The sequence below is a fragment of the Lutra lutra genome, chromosome 4 (assembly GCF_902655055.1).
Source record: "Lutra lutra chromosome 4, mLutLut1.2, whole genome shotgun sequence".
NCBI lineage: Eukaryota > Metazoa > Chordata > Mammalia > Carnivora > Mustelidae > Lutra > Lutra lutra.
In genome coordinates, this window is record NC_062281.1 from 108,609,899 (window position 1) to 108,631,955 (window position 22,057).

The window sequence follows — 22,057 nt, forward strand, 5'->3', positions numbered from 1 at the left end:
GTTTTTATTTGATGAAGGCATATTTATCTTTGTATTTTTATAGTGTTGCATATAAGAACTTGTTTATGTAAGGCCATGCAGACTTACTCTATTTGTTCCCCCCTCCTCCAGGAATTCTATACTTTTACACCTTATACCTAGCACTAGGGCTAATTTTTGAAGAAATTTTTTGCATGAGAAAATATACTGAGATTTTATTCTCAATTTTTAGCATATGGATGTCCAATTTATTGTAGCATCATATGTTGAAATGACCATCTTTTCTCCACTGAATTGCCTTCTCACCTTTGTCAAAAATTATGGTACATGTGTGGGTCTATTCCTGGATTTTTCTGTTCCAATGATCTATGTGTCCATGTTTGCCAATACCACAATTTGATTATCCAAGCTTTCTAATAAGTCTTAGAATTAGGTAGTCTAAGTCACCCAATTTTTCCCCCCTCTGGCTATTCCAGTTGTTGCTTTTCCAAAGAAATTTAAATCAGCTTGGCAATATCAACACAATATACTGCTAGGATTTTTTCATAGTAATGAATAAATTTGGCAAAGTTGATATTCTTAAAAATCATGAGTCTTTTGATTCATGTACATAGTATCTCTCTCATTTAGATCTTCACCTGTCAATATCAAAATTGGTGAAGGGTTGTCAGGGTCAGTACACATTTTTGGTAGACTTCTATTATTTGTTTTGGTACTACTGCAAATGGCATTTTTAGAAAAAAAATTTGATATCCACTTACTGACTTTTAATCTTGCAACATTGCTTACCTTACTTATTAGTTATAGGAGACTTAATTCTTTGGATTTTCTACATAAACAATCATGTCATCTCTGAATGGGGACAATTTTACTTCATTTCCAATTTGTATGGCTTTTCTTTTTTTGTTTTATGCACTGGCTGTTAGTAGATGTTGAAAAGAAGGAATTGGTATCGACTTTCTTACCTTGTTCTCAATCTTGGAATAAAATGTTGTTTTTTAACCATTAGGGTAGTAGTAAGTTTTGTAAACACTACTTGCCAGATTAAGGAAAGCTCTTCTCTATTATTTTTTATTAGGAATGTTTAATTTTATCAAATGCTTTCATTCATTAAGATGAGCATATGCTTTTTCTTCTTTGGTCTATCGATATGGATTATAGTTGATTTTCAAAGGCTGGACTAGCCTGCATTTTCCAAGATAAATTGTATATCATGATTTAAAATACTTCCCACAGTGCCTGATTCAGCTTCTTTAATATTTTGATGAGGATTTTTACATTTACTCTCATGAGAAATAGTGGTAACACAGTTTTCTTATATCTTGTTTTAGCATCAGGGCAGTACAGAACTCATAAAATGAATTTGTATGTGTCGTATAGAATTGTTGGTTTCATTTAACATTTAGTAAAATTAACCCAGTGACACTATCTATGCCTTATGTTTTCTTTGAAAGAAAGAAAGGAATATTTTTAACTACAAAGTAAATGTATTAAGTGGATGTAGGATCATTCAGGTTACTTACTTCTCAAACAGCTTAGCAGTTTGTCTCTTTTATGATACTGACCCATTTCATCAAAGTTGGAAATTTGCAGAAATAAATTTGTTCAAAATATTCCAAATACTTTCTTACAGCTCTGGGGGTGTTTTTTCTTTGCATTTTGGCTAGAACCTTTTCAATGTTATTGGTCTTTTTAAGAACTAGCTTTGTTTACAATATTTTCTATTGTTCTGCTTAAAAATTCACTGATTAATGCTTATTTTTACTTCCTTTACCTGCTTGCTCTGTGTTTACTTTGCTCTTTTTTCTCTAGTTCCTTAACGTAGAAAGCTGAGTCATCAATCTGGATTTTTCTTCTTTTCTAATATAAGCAAATTCCCCTTAAACACTCCTTTGGTGTATTCCACAAATATCTGATCGATTTTCACTTTCATTCAGTTCAAATACTATCTAATTTCTCTTAAGAATTCTGCCTTGATCCATGTTATTTAGAAATATTGTTTAATATTCAGAAATTTAAGCATTTTTCAAATCTTTCTTTACTGATACCTAATTTATCAACTAAGGTCAGGGAAAATTATATGATCTCTTAAGGTTTTGAACTTTTTAATGTTTTATGGTATCATGTGTTATTTTTTAGTTCTTCAAAAGGATAGAAAATCTACCAATTTTTATCCATAAAGACAGGTACATATATAGTTCAAAATCAAAAAGTATATTATGATATTAAAATTTCATGTACAATTGTGAAAAAAATTCTAAAAATGTTCCTTTGGGGAGGACAATATGAAAACAGCTGCAAAACACTGGATTAGAGGTGTTCCACTATTTTATTTTCATTCAAGTTGTGATATATGTCATACAGAAAAATGTAAAAGAAAAAAAAAAATTACAGGCCCCAGGTCCCAAGATCCAGATTTAACAGATGTTAACATTTTATCAAAATATTCTTCAAATAACTTTTTAAAAGAAACGTACAATATATACAAAACTGCACAATTCAAACCTCAATCTTTTCCTTCCACCCTTTTCTTACATAGCAGCATATTAAATGTCTCCATAAGTAATTTTAATATTTTGTGTATCTTTTTTCTAAGCTCTGAGAAATTTCATACAATAAATTAATTTCTTGCTCAGACTTTCTTGAACTCTTAAGATTTTCAAATATCCACGTATCAGTGCTATATTATTATTTGGAAAAATTAAAATTTCTTGTGTAGTTAAATGCCCCTTTTCTCATTGTTGCAGTTTTTGGATATAACCCCTTTCAATCGCAGTGTTGTTTTTGTTTAATCCCCTTGCTTTACACCAAGGTATTGAAGCTTATGCTTGTTGGATACAGAGTCTCCCTTTCCCAGGATTTTTTTTTCCCCCCAAAATTTGGTGAGTTTGAGCTGTTTATTTTAGATTCCCTACTGGCCTTTACATGAATGCCCTACCGTTAACAACAGTTTGCTTTCAGGAAATGTCAGAGTAGCATATATATATATAGTGGCTTAAGTTTTTGGAGTACACTATTCCTCCTGAGATCATCAGTTCTCTTATGTGCCTAACATATGTGGGTGGCTCTCATCTCTCCTAACAATCATACTAAGGTGAATACTTCTTTGTTTTATATTCATCGATAAGTATAGATATAAAAAAGTATCTTATTAATTTACAGCTGAAGTTTATTAGAAAAAACAAAACAACCTTCTCCATTACTCATAATGGGAAGTGCTCTCTTCTTATAAAGTGGTTAAGATCAAATTGCTCCAAGCACTCAGTACAGTGCCTTTTGAATTTCAGGCTCTTAATATGTTCCCTTACTTCTTTTAAAAGCCTTGATTATCTCTTGATACTGATTTTTTTTTTGATACTGATTTTAAAGGAGTCTCATTTGCATAGCAAATACTTTCCAAATCATCTAAAGCAGTAAACTGAACTACCGCCTTTTGTTTGATTTACCTAATCAGGTTTATGCTGATTCTATTCATGCTACTAACAGTAGGAGGCAGAGCCATGCTACTAAATTGGGATGAAGAGCACTTACATTAGTCTGAGTGACTCCTTAATTTTATACCATATTTGTCTCACTTGCCTCATACCATTCCCAGCCTTTGTAGAAGGCATAAGTGGAAAACCACCACGTGGAAATATATTATACACTGTAGTAAAACATTTGTTTTGGATTGTGTAGTACCTACTTTCTCTCTTGATTTCATAGCTCTATGCTTTTCCTTTGGAGAAGGCCTTTAAACTCTCACTTCATGCAGTTTATATGAAACTTCTGTCCTTAAGGATGACATCTATGACCCACAGTTAGTCTGTAGAGTGCCAAATCCGTCCAGCAAAAGGAAAATGTATTTATTTCAAGCTTTTTTCATTTAAAGTAACTAAAAAATTCTATGACACACTAACTGTTCAGGCTTTTGCTACAGGTTTAAATTATTAGTACTTCTCCATGATGAATTTAAAAAAACAAACAAAAACAACTGAAAATTTTACAGCCCAAATTCTAAGTTTTCTTTATCTTGTCAATTCCTTGATGATAAATGTCTCTTCCTGTTCGAAGTAGGAAGTTAGGTTCTAACAAAGTAGCTGGGAAAGTCAGAGGCCTATCCTGGCAGTATTCCACAAGAAACCTGATGAAACCAGACAGGTCCAAGATGATGGATACCATGACAGTAAACCCCTAACCAAATTAGGAAGAAAAAGTACAAAACCCTGCTTCCTGCTCCAAGTAATAAATATTCTACCCTCTAGTTAACAAATATCAATAAAGACAGAAACCCAACCTTCAGAGCACATAGCGCTCACGCACGCTCGCTCTCGCTCTCTCGAGCTCACTTGCTCTCCTATCTCTAGAGTGCACTTTTCACTTTAATAAACTTCCCGTTATGTCACTTATCCACTGTGTTGAGTGTGTCCTTGAATCTTTTCTCAAGATAGAGAACTTTTGGTGACTCCTTCAGGATGGGCTAGGTTGAGGACCCAGGGTCCAGGGTCTCCGAAGTTCACCCGGCAACATCTGCCTAAAATGCATAAAAGCATAGGACTTGGACATTTGAGACTCAATGCTATTAATAGGCCTCCATGTACATTTAATTATAATTTGTTTTTCCTACTGCTAATCTGTTTCATGTCAATTTAATTCTTAGACCAATTAGAAGAACCTTGAAGGAAATTTTTTCTTCCCCAATAGTTAGCTAGTTGGCAGGATAAACTTTAACCGGCTAAATATTATTCCCCGAGATTGCTGTAGCTGAGAAATTCTGGGATATCTCACAAACAGCTAGCAAAGGTAAGATTTCTTACCATGTCAGCCTCCTGGAATCTGTCTGCAAGATCTGGTGAAGCAAGAGTGGTGATGGCCGTTTTTCTTTCTAAATCTGGATTAGCAGGAGAAAATATTTTTGGAAATAGTTCCATGGGCTCAGCATCTCTGATAAATTCGGTAGAGTACTCTCTTTCCTCCCAGAGATGGTCACTAATTTTATCTTTTGTGTTGTTATAAAAGGGAATTATTATAGGGAAATACCAGCACAGGTCCTTATAAGCCTGCTATTCAAACTAACATTATAGACTGTTGAGTTCACGGTTCTCAACAGACTGGCATATGTTCCGACAAACTTTGCTGTGGGTTTCACACATAAGATCTGGATAAGGGTTTTCCTTTTGTCTTGAGAACTTGCTTTATTCTCTCTGGTCTCCACCATGCAGACAAAGCACTTACTGGGGTATACCTTGGTAGCCAAGTTAAGAGTGGGGTTCTAAGACAAAGTTGCTAGTGGCACTCTCTATCTAGCCATGACAGCCCTCAGAACAGTAAGTCATAACAGGTTCTAGTCCATAAGGGACTTTTGTGCTCTTAACCTTTGTGCTTTGTTAGTGCTGAAGTGTCCCATTTCAGTAGCACCGGCCTGGTGTCACAGATTAGTAGGTCTATGACTGGAGGCATTTCAGGTTTTTGTAGGTGACCAGTGACACTGTTTTCACTGAAGCATCCTTACTGCCTGTGTAACAAAAGCATCTGCTTTCTTACACTACTTCTGGGAATAAACTTTTAGATCATGGGGACTGCATCATCTATGCCCTCCCCAGGGATGCCACTTGCATCCATGGCCTAAGCCTAGAACATGTCTCTGGGTCTTTCCATAAAAAGGCTTATTTGTTTGAGTTGCTTTAAAATTAGTAAGATCCTGGACACCTGGCTCAGTTGGTTAAGCATCTGCTTTCAGCTCAGGTCACAATCCCAGGGTTCTGGGATCGAGCCCTGTATTGGGCTCCCTGCTCAGCGGGAAGCCCGCCTCTCCCTCTCCCTCTATCCTTACCTTCCCTCCTTGTGCTCTCTCTCTCAAATAAATACAATATTTAAAAAAAAAATAGTAAGATTCTACTCATCAATGGTCAGACAATAAATCTTTTAAACTGGCTACAATTCAAAGGAAAAAAAAATCCTTATACAGAGCTCTCAATTATCCTATTAGTATACTTACTAGGGTTAGGGACTTAGGGACTCCCTTAATAAAGTCAAAGAACAGAAGTTAGACTAAGACAAAAACTGATGTCCACGTCCAAGGTAAATTCTTCTTAAAAACCAGCTCCGTCCGTCCGCCTGTTTTAACTTACCCTTCCTTATAAGATTTACCGAGAGCACTCTAGCCTATCTGCTAGAGTCAAAGTATGTAGGTTACTCATATAAATGCTAAAACTCATGAAGTGAATATAACAGAACCACTGAAGACATGTGATGAGGCTCACTTTGCTATTTCTTAAAACTCCTACTTTCTACAGCTCTGCAATCAGGCTCTGCCAGCTTTAGGCATTCTTATGTCATGTCCTTTGCAGATGTACTCTGGATCCACTCCTCCCACCCCAAACCCAGGAGGGAAAAAATTTCATGTCCCCTGGATAGCAGCAAGTCTTATAAAGCCCAATTTTACCTCCACTTTTTGAAGATCCCACCAAATTTAAAGAGAAATTGGAAAGACTAGTAGCCATTCACATCCTCCCCACTACCAAAGAAAACAGATGACCATAATTTTTCCTGGCCTTCCTACAATTCAACAGCAGAAGGCTGATATTCAGGGTCTAAAGAAGTCAAGATTGAATTGTGACGAAAGAAGGCTTTTGTTAAAATGATTTATACAGATTTTTTTTTAAATAAAGATATAAATCTTCTGATTCCTACTTTATTTGGAAATCTCCCTCATCTAAAGAGGCAAGTTTAGTTAAAAAGGCTAATCAGTCTCTTGATATTCAGGCTGTAATTCAGTTCTTTCTGGGAATTAGCAACAACTTTGCCTGCTAATCTCTACAAAACCAGAAATACAACTCTAGAAGCAACCCCCCCCCACCCTGCCTGCCATCTCTACCAATCCCAAAACCTCAACGATTCCTCTCAAAATGCTTATAGGTATTATAAAAAACTAGGATACTGAAACAGAATTGTCCTGTACTTAAGAAAAGGAAAGAAAATTCTAAGTAGCAATTACCCTATAATTCTTGGGGGGTAGGGGGAGCTTACATTCTTTCTGTCTCTTAAAGTTGTAAATCTTTTATCTCTGAAGTGTGAACACACCCCGCAATTGTCTAAGTAAAGGAAAAAAGAAGAAAGTAGGTCTTTCTAAAAAATAAAACTGCAAAAGGGTTCTCTTGCCCCTTTTCTCTTCAAATATTAATAAAAGTAAGGTTTCTGCATCTGTCAGTATGTGTCTATTGTGGCTATACAGCATTTTCTACCACCAGTTAGAATTGCTAAAATTAATTTGTAAAAGAGCTCTATTTGATTGGCTTAAAGAAAATTAAGCACTTACATAAGTTTTGTATTCATAAAAATTCTCAAAATAAAAAAAAAATCCAAATGAATTTCAAATTCACGTGAAATGGGAAAATATTCAGTATTAAAGCTAACTTAAGATTAAGAAATTAGGAATATGTCTCACATAAATTTAATTCTTAGAACAGCTAGAAGAACCTTGAATAATCGAGGCAATTTTTCCTCTCTCAGAAGAAATAGAAGTGCTGGTCATCACAGAGGGTAGATGATTGAAGTCTTGTCTAAGACATCGAAATCTTTGTATCACCCGTAATTGGTGTGAGTTGAGAACCACCACAACCACTACTACAAGACGTAGTATTTATTGAAAACTTGACTATAAACACACACACACACACATACATACATACACACACATCAGAGTTGTTTTATAAGTATTTTATATTCATCAAATCAACTTTACAACAACACTATGACAAGTATTGATTATCTCCATGGAAACTGACAGAACTTACCCAAGGCCATAAAGCAATTAAACCGTAGAAACAAGATGTGATGTCAGAATCTACAGCTATAAAACCACTGTAATATACTAGTTTTAATACTAGTATATATAACTAGTATACATACTAGTTATATATACTAGTATATAAACTAGTAAATACTAGTTTTCAGTAAATTAGGCTGAATTTCCTGTCACTATAGAAAGATGGGGACTCCAGAGTTTTATAAATTTATTTTTTAAAATATTACTTTTTGCATATCTAACAGAATCACATGTTCTAAGGAATAATTTTACTTAGATCTTGGCTCACTATTCTTGTCATAATAATTTTGAAATCCCTTAGATGATCCTTTTAACATTCAAGTTTATTTCTTTAATTCATCTCTTTCCATGACCCTGTTTTCACTCAACTACCATGTTTAGATCCTAGAACTTATAGTCACTAATTACTGTATTCTCTATGCCTTTGTCAACTTGTTACTTTATTCTGTTATTTCAACCTCCCAAACTTCTACTTCCCACCTCTAGTAAATAACTCAACATATCTTCAATCATACTATAATCTATAATTGATCATACCACTTTCCCATTGTTTCTGAACCTTCATTTTCTCACTTTGCTCTTTACCCAGATCTCTATGTCTTTTCTTTAAAATCATTCCCTTGAATATACCAACATCTTTTCCTTTCTCCCACTTTGTTGTATTCATCTAGGAAAATCCCAACTTTCATTAAATTCAACTCTTGTCTGCTTAGTGATAGCACCAAGGCTAAACATAATTGAAAATACAGAATCATCTGACCAGTCTTACTTAAATTAACAGACTTCAACTGACCTCTTTAAGTACTGTCTAGCCATCTTTCTAATATCTATTCACTCTGCCACTTCCCTAAGTGTCTATTTTATACCTTCTTTTCTTTCCTCAATCTAATACTCTTTCCCTCTGTGACCCTGCTTCCTATTTCAACTTTTACATGCTCCTCCTATATATCTAGCAAACTACAAATATCTGGACCTTCATAATCTATCCTTTCTCCCACTGCTATTACGTTTACACGTCCATCTTTAAAACTAACTTCATTTGTATACTGTATTTATAGCTCCTCCTCCTCCCTCCTGCATCATATTTGTCTTTGCATTAACAGCCCATTTCTCCATCCCTCTGAGAGCAAGACTCTCCAACAGTTGCCTTCAAAATTCTCACTATATTAAGTTCCTCTCAACCATTCTCTTTAATACCTCTTCTCATTTCTTCCATTCATCGAATCAGTTTGTCAAGAAGAAATCTGTCAAGAATAGATCTGATACATTTCACCACCCCTTCCTACCTGAGATACCTTCATTTGGCTTCTACCTCTTCTTCATATACCTGATATCTAAAACTGAGCATGTCCTAGGCTTCACTTCTCCATACTTCTAAATTATATCTTCAAAATTCCTATTTTCCTTACTTTTACAATGCTTTGAGGAAAAAACTGTGATTCACAACAGCATTCCAACAAAGACCAAGTCTTTGGGCATTGATTCTGGTCAAGTTATTATTATATACTCACAGGATAGTATTAGTAAGAATTAAATATATCAGTTTCCTTCTTAACACATAGATGAAGGTAATTTCACTAAGATAACAGATTTTGTAAGGGAAACCTTTACAACCTTAGGTGATAATCTGATCGATTTGGGGCACCAAAATAAAAGTCTAAATTAGGGCAAGATACAAATTCCCTCAAGCGGGGGCAATCTCCCACTACTTAAAAACAACAACAACAACAACAAAAACAAAAAACCAACAATAAAAAAACAAAATTCATAGCCAGACAAATATAACCACTCCTAAAATAATTATAAGAAGTAAGAAATAATATTACTATAAAAAAGCATGTTTAAGTGCATTGGTATGAAGGTTAAGAGTGAAAAAAGGGCAGTATCTGTAATCATAAAAGAAAATTTCTTCAAAATTTTATGCAATTATCAAACTACACTTTCCAAATGTGGTAAACACACACAAAAAAAAATAAGAACATTATTTTATTGGAAAGAAAATAATTTATTATATATGAGGAAGAGGATTAAAATACATGTAATATATCTCCAATAAACTGATTTAAATGCATATAGATTTAATTTTTAAATATACTTTAAAAGCTGTTACGCACAGTTCCATAATCCAGGTGTCACTTTCTTTTCCTTAAAGTTGGAAAGCAGTTGGAAGACATGGAATCAAAAGGAACCTAAAACACCATAAGAGTTCATTAAAAATAATTATGATTATAACACAGTTTATTAGTTTTAAAATAACTAAAAGCTAACATGTTTATATTTAGAAAATTAGTGAATCATGTCAGTACTAAAAATTTTTAATTGTCTAAATAAACAGCTTATACAGAAACTGATTAACATTAAAAAAGAACCATTTTAACTGTCTCTACAAAAACAGCAATTTCAATATCTATAAATTTTTATACTCTTGAGTGATTAAAATTATTAACAGAATTTTTATTGTTTTCCTAGTACTAGCAATAGCAGGATTTGCAAGAAAAGCAGAGGCTCCAATTCTTGATTTTCCTACATAGAGAAGGTTGGATGGCTAGGTTGTAGTAAGCATCTAACCATTTTAATCTAACAAACTAGTATCCAAACTGGTCAGCCCTTGGAACTACTAAAGACACCTTTTCAAATTAGACTCTTGGTCCCATTCCCAGAAATTCTGATTTATTAGTTTCAGGTGAGAGTCCAGGAATCTCTGAATATAAAAATCCTTCCTCAATAGTTCTCAACCTGGGTCACACATAAGGAAGTTTGAAATACTCCAGGATCTATGCTGTACGCCAGACCAATTAAATCAAAATGGGGAGAAACCCAGGTACATTTTAGCCTTTTCTTCCCTTCATCAGTTTTTAAGTTTCCCAGGTGATTCCAAAATGTGGCCAAGATTAAGAACTACTGTTTTGGGTAATTATGGTCATCAGCCAGTCTGGAAACCACTGTTACTACATATACCTACCAGATTTTTTTTTTTTTTTTTCACTTAATGTGCTACCCTGAGTCAGTATTATATTCTTCTTCCCTCTGTTCCTCTTTTCTCATTCCTTTTGTTTTGTTTAGAAAAAGAGGGGAAAAAAATACTTCTACTTGCTATCTGTCTCAAAGGAAATATCAATAATAAAACCTCAGAAGTGAAGTCTGCTACTCTTACTTGGAATTTACAAAATTCAGTTATTTTAATTTCCAATATATACACTTTTTTAAAGAAAAAATCCTTTCCCCAAACCAATTTTACAATACATTATATAGAACACCTAAACCAGATATATCATAAAACAGAAAGCATATGTTATTGAAACAGGTTTAGGAAATACATAAATATAAGAAGATTAAATTCTGTGTTGAAGCAGATGCATACATTCTCCAAGTACATAAGATGACCTGATTCACTAACTTTCCCTGGAAAAATTGCATAACCTCAAGAACAGCATAGAAAATTCAGCCAACAGATCTAAAAAACATGTAAGCGATTTGTCCAGTCAACATTGATTATTTTAGAAATATCTCATTGGATAAATTATAAAAAATTATTGCTTAATCTGAATCAATGAGTAGGGGAGGGACAAAACATTTCTAGGAAAAACAGAAAACACTGCCCCAAAAAGGATACAACAAGAAAGGATACACTTTGTATGACAGTAATACAGCAGTATTTACGCAGGAATGCTTCTAAAGAAGAACAGCAGAAGGCAGTTTAATTTTTTTTCTCAGTTTTCACACACTAGATTTATAAATAAATGATTTTTTTTTAAACACACACTGAAAACTGTTAATTTTTTAACTGTTCCACTAAGGTATTTGTAAGAATTCTGACTATACCAGTATAGATACCTCACAAAATTCAAGTATTTAAAGCCATTTCACAAAAGAAATAAACATTAAGCAAAATTTTTCCTTAGTTATGGGATTTTTTTTAGCTTAACACCATTAAAGTTGACTGAGTTACTCCATGTCCTTCCAAATATAAAGGTAAAAAGATTTAACATAAAACAAAAAAATGTTTCCACTCAAGTGTCTTAAACAATATAACACAAACTTTGAAGTTTAAAACGGGTTAATTCTATCTTTTTTAACCATTAAATTACTTAAGAATGCATTAAAATTACTTGTTTGAAAGGCAAAAGATTTCATTCCACTAAAAAAATGTACATATTTCCGTGACATGTGTAATTAGTAATGAAAATTCAGAGGCCCTGTTAAGAGTGACCAACATGTCTTGGCTGGGTGGACATTTTCCCAGCATCAGCACAGGAAAACTGGCATGATTGACTACACAAGGTTCCTACTCCAGACCTACTGAATCAGATACTCTGGGTGAGGGTGAAAAGAAGCCTAGCTAACTATTTTATCAGCCCTTCAGGTCACTGTATATATGTTAAAGTTTAAGAACCACTGCTTTCCTGTAGGTTGAAAAAGTTCTAAGACAAAGACATATTCCCCTCATAAATCCATCCTCCAAACTTAATTTTATATACAGATTGGCTTTAGTCTGTAGTTACAATTTTGAAATTTATTGGGAATTAGTTGCATAGTGAAACAAAGAGAGTGATAAAGACTTGGATGGATAGATGAATCAAATGATTATCCTTTAAAAACCTTAGGAGATACCTGAGTTATAAAAAAGCAGGCTTTTATACTTCCTTTATTTTATCTCAAGAAAGTCTTGTTCTTTCATTATGTTATATCCACACTTACCTTCATTAATTTTTAACACTTCCTTTTTCCTTCTTTTGAATCTTGTTTTGGTCTAGCAGATCGAGCAAACTGCTAATATTCAAAAATTAAGGTTCTTTCGCGAACAGGACAGTAATTTTCTCTAAATAATTATTAAGAACTACCTAATGTACGATAGGAGTAGTTTTTAAAATCTGTCTCTTACACCTGTCTTCCTACTCTCAGCCATTTGTCAAAAAAAATTTTTCTTGAGTGCCTCCTACCTGCTGCCCATGATTTACTAAAGTAAGAAATGTACCTTTCCTTCATAATTTTTTACAGCCGGACCTTGACTCCATCTATCCCACTGATTTCTATTTTGCAAACTACATTAACTACTAAAAGCAGAATGTTTAACCAATGATATATTTTGGTCATTAAAATTTTCAAATAGATATATGAATTATACTATAATAAAACAAAACAAAACTACAATGAATCATATCTTTTTTAAAGACTCCAAGTGTATTTGTAGATACTGTAGTGTTTTAGGCTTAGCCTAAAAATGTGCTTCTGAGGTATATAAGTGAAATGTGTAGACATGGCTAAATTTTAATATCTTCATGCCACTGAGGTTCCTTTATTTACACCCATGTGACCCAGTTAAGTATGTTTATAACTAATCTCAAGCCAGGTTGTTCAGTTTTCTAAAGGATAACTTAAAAATTAGTTTCAAGAAGCACCTGGGTGGCTAAGTTAAGTGTCTGCCTTAGGCTCAGGTCATGATCCCAGAGTCCTGGAATTAAGCCCGGCATTGGGCTACCTGCTCAGCAGAGAGCCTGCTTCTCCCTCTCCCTCTGCTGCCACCCTAGTTCTGTTTGTGCTTTCTCTCTATCCCAAATAAATAACATCTTAAAAAAAAATTAGTTTCACATACCCTTCTACTAAAAAACACACTGTCTTTGGAACGGATTATTTAAAGGATACAACCACCATAGGTTTTCCGAAAAGAACATATCCATTAGCTTCCTTTAAGGCTTTTGCTGCTGCTTTTTCATTTGGAAGTCCAATGAAAGCTTGTCCTTTCATGCGACCTTCTTTCATCAAACGAATATCAAACCTAGAAGTGAAGAAGAAAAAGAGATTTTGATTTGAAGAGTATCAAACAATTCTAATCACAGGAAAATGTGCTGAACATTTAAAATGTTTGCTATTTCAGAATAAAAATGACCATATTGTCTGATTAGAACATTACTCAGACTTTCTAGAGTTATGTTTTATATACTGTTCTAAAATTGATTCTAAGTAAGTCTGATAATGAGCTTATACCTATCCTTCAAAACTATGTTGTGTATTTATATAATTTAAAAATTATAATACTAAAAACTATAAAAGCAAACTTAAATTTTTACTTCATATTTCAATGTTTAAAATATTTCATACAGCCAACTCAGTATTATCCACCCAAGAGACAAAAGACAACTACATAATGAGAATAGGAAGGCTGAGAGGAACCAAAGAAAAGTAACACAGAACTTCAGCATAGGAAATGACCTTATTTATCATCTAGTCAAAATCACCATTGTACAGAAGTCTACAGAGAGTGACTTCTTCAGTCATAAAGATAGATAAAAATTAGAGCAAAAACACAAACTAGATTTTTTTATTCCAAATGTAATGTTCTATTATTCCATAACATATTTATTTTTCAATACTTTTGGGAAAATGATATTCAAAAATCAGAAAAACCAGACCATAATTTACAACTAAAGTACTTCCTACAATCACAATAGTCTATACAGAGCATTAAAAAATGCAGCAATTTTTTAAATTCACACTAGTCCCAAGAAAAACAATTTATTTATAATTTTGATGTACATACAGCTTTCTCCATATCCCTCAAATTCTAATTGCAGCAATACTAAAAATAGAAGAAATGGATGTATACAAATACTTATGTAAATGAAACATTTCATACATATATTTTTTTCTGTTTCTTATAATCATGATTCAAAGGTAGCAACAAGAAAAAGGACCAGTATTTTACAAGAGTAGCAAAAGAAACTTTTGGTATACTGCTAAGAAAAGAGATCTACTACTACTGTGTATAAACAGGCCAGATAAGACTTAAATACTAAAATAAAACTTAGTTCCAGTTAGTCCTCCATTTTACCTCCAACTCAAAGTCTGTCTCTTTACCTTTTCTACTTTTCCCTACTTCTAACTTACATGGCTGAGGGTCTTAGATACTTCGCAGCCAACTAATTATGGCAATTTAAAGAATGAAATTCTAACTCTAAACATTAGCTTTTATATTGTTTACAAATCATATGCCTCTCTTTTCCTCTCACAAAATTGGGAGCCTTGGTTAATGCAGATTAATTAAAAGAAGGGAAGTTACTGCCAAGGTTAAGAATCTGAAAAGTTTTGCCAGACTACTATATATATTCCTGAATAGGTCATTAATGCAGTAGTTTTCAAAGTATAGTCTTTGGACCAGCAGCTTTGGCACCACCCATGAGCTTTTTAGAAATACAAATTCATAGGCCCTACGTCAACCTAGATGGATCCAGGAAATGGTTTTACTAAGCTCTTCGGGTGATTCTTATGCAGATTAAAGTTTGAGACCCACTGCTTCAGAACTGGGCATTAAGGCTGGAATCTATGCTCTTTGTATAAATAAAGTTTTACTGGAACTCAGACATAAGTATTAGTCTATTATTTATGCCCGCCTTCATGTTACAAAGATAGAACTGAGTAGCTCCGACAGACACTATATGGCCTATAATAAAATAAAAATATAAAATGTTTACTATCTGTCCATTTACGAAGAATTCTGCTGACTAATGCTATAGTTATCTAAAAGTTATGCCACAGATAAGAGCAATTTTTTCCTGTAATTATTATCTCTAAAGGGAAAGTGCTGGGATTAAATAAAGGGCTAATCTGTAACAGATAAAAACAAAACATAATTTGAGAGTATGACTCACATTATCCGTTGTGTTTCTGATGAAAAGTCAACATATCTCCCAAAAATATATTTAAGGTCCTAGAATTTTAATAAAAAAAAGACAAGTAAGAAGGTTCAGGGGGGACAAAAAAGTAAAATGATACAGTCAATTGACAAATTTCAATTTACCTTTTCTTGAACATGTTTAGCTAAATTCTTTACATAAATTCTACAGTTTGGTTCACCCGGTTCGTAACTTCTGAAAACTGAGAGTGTTTCCATTTCTTATTTAAAAGCAAAACAAAAGGAGGACACACATTAGGATATTTTCATTAATTTTCTCAAAGAAAAACTGTAAGAACATTCAAATACAAGTGTTAAATAGAACAAGCATTATAAAAATTTCTAAACCATAACCATTAATAGCAATGTTATTAATAAATATACTCATTAAAAATCTGTATTGATAATATGAAAATAAACTTAAAAATTTCAGGTCACCTAGAATAACTAAAATCTGTTCAATAAAATATCTACTATTGAAACTCCTTTACAATAAAATAACCTTATTAAAAAAAATAAAGCAAAAAAATGTTATCAATCATTTGTGTCACTGTCTTGCTTAAAGTTAATTTCCCAAACCACCAGGTACCAACACAGTCAAATGTAAGAAACCTAATTTCATACAAACTGTGGCTTCTGAATCCCTATACCACTACTTGTAGTATCAATAATCAGTTCCTAACAACAGATGTTCTATGTAAAAATGCTAGTTGGAAGTTTATTTCCCATTACCATGGGAAATACTATAAAATGTTACGAGTCAATCTAAAACCCCTAATTTCCTAAAATGTACTAAACAGAAAAAATTCTTTTAGAAGTAAAAAAACTATCGTGTTGGGATATAAAATCCTTAAACACAGATCTTCAATTACCAAATAATTGAAACTGTTTTTTTTAAAACAACTGCTTTGCATGTTTCTCAAACATAAGAATTGTAATGATATATCCACCGTATTTGGAATACAAAATTCCAGACCATAGACCACTTGATTTTTTAAAATATTATATATAAAAAGTTTTAGGAATGAAAACAAAAATATTTTTTCCAATCATAGATAGACTGAAAATACTTTATCGAGACACATTTTCCTCCCTACAAAATATGGGTATTAAAACCAAAAGCAGGGTTCCTGGGTGGCTCAGTCATTAAGCGTCTGCCTTCGGCTCAGGTCATGATCCTAGGGTCTTGGGATCAAGCTTCACATCTGCTCTGCAGGGAGGCTGCTTCTCCCCCTACCATTCCCCCTGCTTGTGTTCCCTCTCTCGCTCTCTCTCTCTCTACCAAATAAATAAACAAAATCTTCACCCAAAAAAAAAAAAAAAAAAAGGCAGTGATTAAAAACATTATTTGGAAAGAGGTTTTGAAATGTATGCCTTAATTAGGTAAAGAACATGAAGAGATTTGTTGTTTCTGATGCATCAGAGAAATGGAATAAGCACCGGTCTATTTCATGAAATTACCTTCTCTAGAAATTCTGCCTTTTTCCAACTCCCTTCTAGAAATACATTCTGATGGCATTTCATCACAGTCCTCTTTAATCTCTTCTGTGATGTTCAAATTAGGTTTAGGGAAGATTTTTCCAAATCCTACATTGGGTGCATCACCTTCAGCAGCAGGTAAATCTAAAAGTTAACATTAACATCAGCCATTAAAAATTCCCTCCCTTCAAAACAGGTTTTGTTTTCCATTTTTAGTCTTTAAAATATCTTTTGGTACTAAAATTCTTCAGTGTTTTTCTCAATGCTTTAGAACCGAGTAGACAAATTTTTTCTGTAAAGGTTTAAATAGCAAATATTTTAAGCTTTGCAGGCCATGTGATTTCTGTCATGGCTATTAAAACTCTGCCACTGTATTATGGAAACAGCCAGACAATAGCTAAACAGCCAAATGATTGCTTTGTGGTGCTACTCATAGGGCCTGCAAGGTGGAAAGAAAATGAATTCATTTTCAATGTATTTAGTCTGAGGTACCAGAGGGACACCTCAAAAAGATAAAATGTATTGGGCAAGATAGGCAGAATGTGCGCGTGCAAGTGTGTGTGTGTGTGTGTGTGTGTGTGTGTGTGTGAGAGGGGGTCAATAGTAAGTATTATGTTTAACCTGTCTACTTTGAACTCTTAGTAATTATATGAAAGAAATTTGTAGCAAAGGCATTCATTCTGTAATGGAATGTGGTCACTCAACATTATTTATACAATGGATTTGAAGACTTCATAGTGCTACACCAGAATATAATTAAATAGCCTTCAATCTTCAGTCTTATCAAAAATGATTAAAAGATTAAGATCAGCACAAATCCTGAAATCGTAAGACAAATGGAAATTTGAGGATACCAAAAAACCTTCATCAATCCTTTTCCCACCCTCCCACCAAAAAGAAACCAATTTTACTCCTGGATCCTATAAGAAATAAAGAAAAACAAGTATTCACACTTTAAAAATTACTCAACTAGGAAAATTCAAAAACACTGCAAATTTCTAATTTTAGCAATATAATGGATTTCATTTATAAAATATGAATTTTAGCTTCAGCAAAAATTAAACTGGCACAGTAAGGGTAAGTTAAATATTCACTAGAAAAATTCTAGTCATACTACCAAAAAACAAAAAACTAAAAAGCTATGAAAATGATACAAAGAACATGCTAAACTTAGAGGATTATAAAGTCTCTTCATTATGTTGAAAAACTGTTGTACAAATAGATCTCCTGTGGCCTGGAAGTATCAATAAGAGAAAAACTTAAGACTCTTCTACTGTTACTTCAACATTACTACCAAACAGGGATGTTATGGTAGGGCTGTCACCATCTCATAGTGGTCTACACCCTTGAGTAAATTAAGTTTAAAAAAGTAAAAATTAGTTTGTAGGTGACTAACATGAAATAAGAAACAAAAATATACAAAAAGAAAAATATAAATATTGAAACAAAAAAGGAGCTATCCGTGCCCTACCTATATTCATTTATTCAACAAACAGTAATAGCTATTATTTAGATATATGCACCATGCCAAGCATTTTACTTGGATCATCTTGTTTGTTTCTCACAGCTGGTATTTATCAGCTGCTCTTATGTGATAGGCACTGTGCTCTGGAGCAGGGGTTCTGCACATGCTACCCCTCTGGTTGAGATTATGATCCAATGGCTAACCCAAGCCCACCCCTAATGGCGGCAGGCCAAGACAAGAGTACAGATGGAGGCCTCATACCATACGTTGAAATACTGTAAAGTTAAAAATCAAGTTTAACTGTTAAAAAAAATATGTTCTATTCTCCTTAATAATAATAGGGGAGCTATCTGAAAAGGCAATACCTTCTCATTAACCTTGAAAAAGAGGAATTAAAATCAGTTTTTCCACTCACTACATTTACAACACTTACTGGAACTCTAACTGCGTAGTCACACAAATGCTCAAAGATATATATGCAAAAATATATGTTCCAGTAGTTTCTCAGATAGTAAAAAAAAAAACAGACAATCTTAACTTCTACTAACAGAGCATGATTACAGATTGATTTAACTGTACTACGTAGTATTATGCAACCATTAAAAAAAGTATGTATTTTTATGTTGATACATTAAGCTACTCCCTCTGGACTTTAAACTCCTAAAAATCAGAGACCACATTTAACTTGTTCTTTAGTGCCTAGCACAGAGCCTGCTATACTGTATGCTTTCAATAAGTCAATATTAAGTCAATGGCAAACACTACATAAAACATTATACCCACTTAAAACTAGAGGAGAAAATGTGTTTACACATGTATAGAGAATAAGGTCCAGAAGAATAGCTATATTCTAAATTTTTAACAATGGTGGTGAGACAGAGGACAGTGGGGTTTGAGGTGGTAAAACTTTTTAAATTTTTTACTTTATATGTTTTTTGTTACCTTTTCTGTAAGTTTGTATTATTTATGAAATTAATAAAGGAATTTCACTATAGTATCAAATTAATGCCTAAAATTAACAGAACAAATATCTGCAATTTTAATAAATTGTCTTTAAAGCAAAGAACAGTACCTTAGTAATTAATCTCCAATGTCTTTTGGATAAAAAATAAAAATTTACATGAAATCTACAATACACACAATAGTCAGTTTATTTCCTCATCTATAATACAAATGTACTAATAAAATTACAGAACATCACATCTAACAATGAAAAAATAAGTCACTAGCAGAACTACTTCACTGTATTTTTAGTGTCAATATCAGCAAAAACCAGACTCCATTTTCACCCTAAAATTCATTTCTAGCAAAAGGCAACAGTGATGGTTTCATCATTAAGCATTAATTTTAGTTATATGAAAAAGTTCAATATGGATAATGTTCCACAATATTAAGGAAGATTAACTGCAAATTTTAAAAATTTAATTCTAACACAAAAAGCAGAATGAGAAGAATTTTTACATAGCATATTAGAGAACTAGAATATGCTTACCATAATTTTGTTCTTCACAATTTTGTTCTTTTTCTAGATCTTTCTTAAATGCAGATGGCATGTCAGTAGATATATGAAATTCAATTTTCTTACTACCTACAGGTTGTGGTTGGTCAAATACATCCGAAGGTAACAGAACTGGATGTAAACTGCTGTTTATAAATAGTGACAGCATTACTTTCCAACTGCAAATAAAATCCTAAGTAAAACATTATTACTATTTACCTTAAATTAACACTGACAAAGCACTCATTATACTACAGGCATTGCACAAAATAACTTACATTTAATAAACCCTAATAAATAAACCCTAATAAATAAACCCTAATAAACCCTAATAAATTTTCTAATACAGATACTATTAAATTACTAGTTAAACAAGGAGACTGGATTAAGGAATATCACTCACTAAATGACAGAAACAATACTTGAGGACTATTGATTCCAAACTTAAGGAAATTTACTAATATACAAAGACATTCTTCCGTTCAATATAAGAATTTTTATGTACTATATTCTATACCACTATATAATATAGCTATGCTGTCCAACAGAATTGCCATTTGCCAAATTCGTCCTAATGAGCACTTAAAAATACTGCTGTCCAAATTAAAACATATAAAATACACACCGCTATGACAACTTTGTACAAAAAAAGTGACACATCAATAATTCTTTGTATTAATTATATGCTGGAATAATATTTTGGATATAATGGGTTAAATAAAATATATTATCAAAATTAATTTCATCAGCTTTTTAATCCTTTACTGTGGCTACTGGAAAACTGAATTTGGTTCAGGTTATTTAATTGTTCAGGGGTGCAATAGGTAATAAAAGCATGGAACTGTGGTATCAAGACATAGACAGGTAAGAAACACATACTTAATGTGAAATTTAAAAAAAACACAGATTGGGGCGCCCGGGTGGCTCAGTGGGTTAAGCCGCTGCCTTCGGCTCAGGTCATGATCTCAGGGTCCTGGGATCGAGTCCCGCATCGGGCTCTCTGCCTAGCAAGAAGCCTGCTTCCCTCTCTCTCTCTGCCTGCCTCTCTGTCTACTTGTGATCTCTCTCTGTCAAATAAATAAATAAAAAAAAAAAAAAACACAGATTAAGGATTTATTCCTTCAAAATGGAAAAAAAATTTCTAACAAACTCCTTTCTCAATTTATGAAGTTAATAACAAGTTCAAGGGAAATTTACACTGTAGAATAGCTAAATGAAACTGCAATTAACATTAATTTTATGTGATTAATATATTAAAATATATAGAGTTCCATGGCAGACAGGTAGGTAAAATGTCTGTCACTAATTGTTTATAAATGACATGAGTTAAGCAAGTAGACAAAGTACACAGAAAATCCTTATTTCATAAAACAAAATTACCTGTGCGGAGCAGATGAAGGTGTTTTCAACATATCCTTTATTTTTCGTTTTTTTCTCACATGGTGCTGCTTTACTGTTTTTGGCCTTTTGGGCTGAAGATTTGCTAGTTCCATTAGTTTAGTCATTCTACATTATGAAAAGGGGAAGTAAAAACAGAAATTCTTCATGTAGAAGCATATAATATGAACTATAAATATAAATCATATGTTATATTATAAATTATGATTTATATAGCAGAAGTATAGTTTCTAAGCCATCAATTAAAATAATTAACAATAAGCTCAGGTTCTGAATTTCCTAGGCCAATTTCACCTTTAAAGGAACTGGGAATTTATTTAATTTCAATTTATCTTTTTTTTTTTTTAAGATTTATTTGATACAGAGAAAGAGTGTGTGTGTGTGTGTGTGTGTGTGTGTGTGTGTGCGCACATACACAAGCAGAGGGAGGGGCAACGGGAGAGGGAGAGAGAGAATCTTAAGCAGCCTCCCTGCTGATTGTGGAGCCCGATTCAGGGCTATCTCACAACCTGAGATCATGCATGACAGGAGCATAAACCAAGAGTCAGATGCTACTGAGCCACCCAGGTGCCCCTCAATTTATCTTTTAAAGATACGTTTTATTGGGACGCCTGGGTGGCTCAGTTGGTTGGACGACTGCCTTCGGCTCAGGTCATGATCCCGGAGTCCCGGGATGGAGTCCCGCATCGGGCTCCCAGGTCCACGGGGAGTCTGCTTCTCCCTCTGACTTTCTCCTCGCTCATGCTCTCTCTCACTGCCTTT

The 22,057-nt window shown here is 33.3% G+C and overlaps 2 protein-coding genes across 4 annotated transcripts in view; both read right to left on the reverse strand.

The window, feature by feature from the left end:
- Positions 1 to 10,018, reverse strand: part of LOC125097519 (pancreatic alpha-amylase) — a 42,580-nt gene extending 32,562 nt beyond the window's left edge. The window contains exon 1 of the mRNA XM_047725156.1: positions 9,901 to 10,018. Within this exon, the coding sequence (XP_047581112.1) occupies positions 9,901 to 9,908 (8 nt within the window). The 5' untranslated portion in view covers positions 9,909 to 10,018. The remainder of the gene's footprint in view (positions 1 to 9,900) is intronic.
- The window catches only part of RNPC3 (RNA binding region (RNP1, RRM) containing 3), a 29,072-nt gene continuing 13,640 nt past the window's right edge, over positions 6,626 to 22,057 (reverse strand). Inside the window, exons 8-15 of one of the 3 annotated variants that reach the window (XM_047725155.1) lie at positions 21,278 to 21,403; positions 19,892 to 20,040; positions 16,917 to 17,078; positions 15,582 to 15,676; positions 15,433 to 15,491; positions 13,430 to 13,562; positions 12,485 to 12,556; positions 6,626 to 11,458 (exon numbers count right to left, since the gene is read on the reverse strand). In XM_047725155.1, coding sequence (XP_047581111.1) covers positions 12,497 to 12,556; positions 13,430 to 13,562; positions 15,433 to 15,491; positions 15,582 to 15,676; positions 16,917 to 17,078; positions 19,892 to 20,040; positions 21,278 to 21,403 — 784 coding nt within the window. In that variant the 3' untranslated portion in view covers positions 6,626 to 11,458; positions 12,485 to 12,496. Of the gene's footprint in view, positions 11,459 to 12,484; positions 12,557 to 13,429; positions 13,563 to 15,432; positions 15,492 to 15,581; positions 15,677 to 16,916; positions 17,079 to 19,891; positions 20,077 to 21,277; positions 21,404 to 22,057 lie in introns of all 3 variants that reach the window. The other 2 variants (XM_047725154.1, XM_047725153.1) reach the window with 2 other exon arrangements.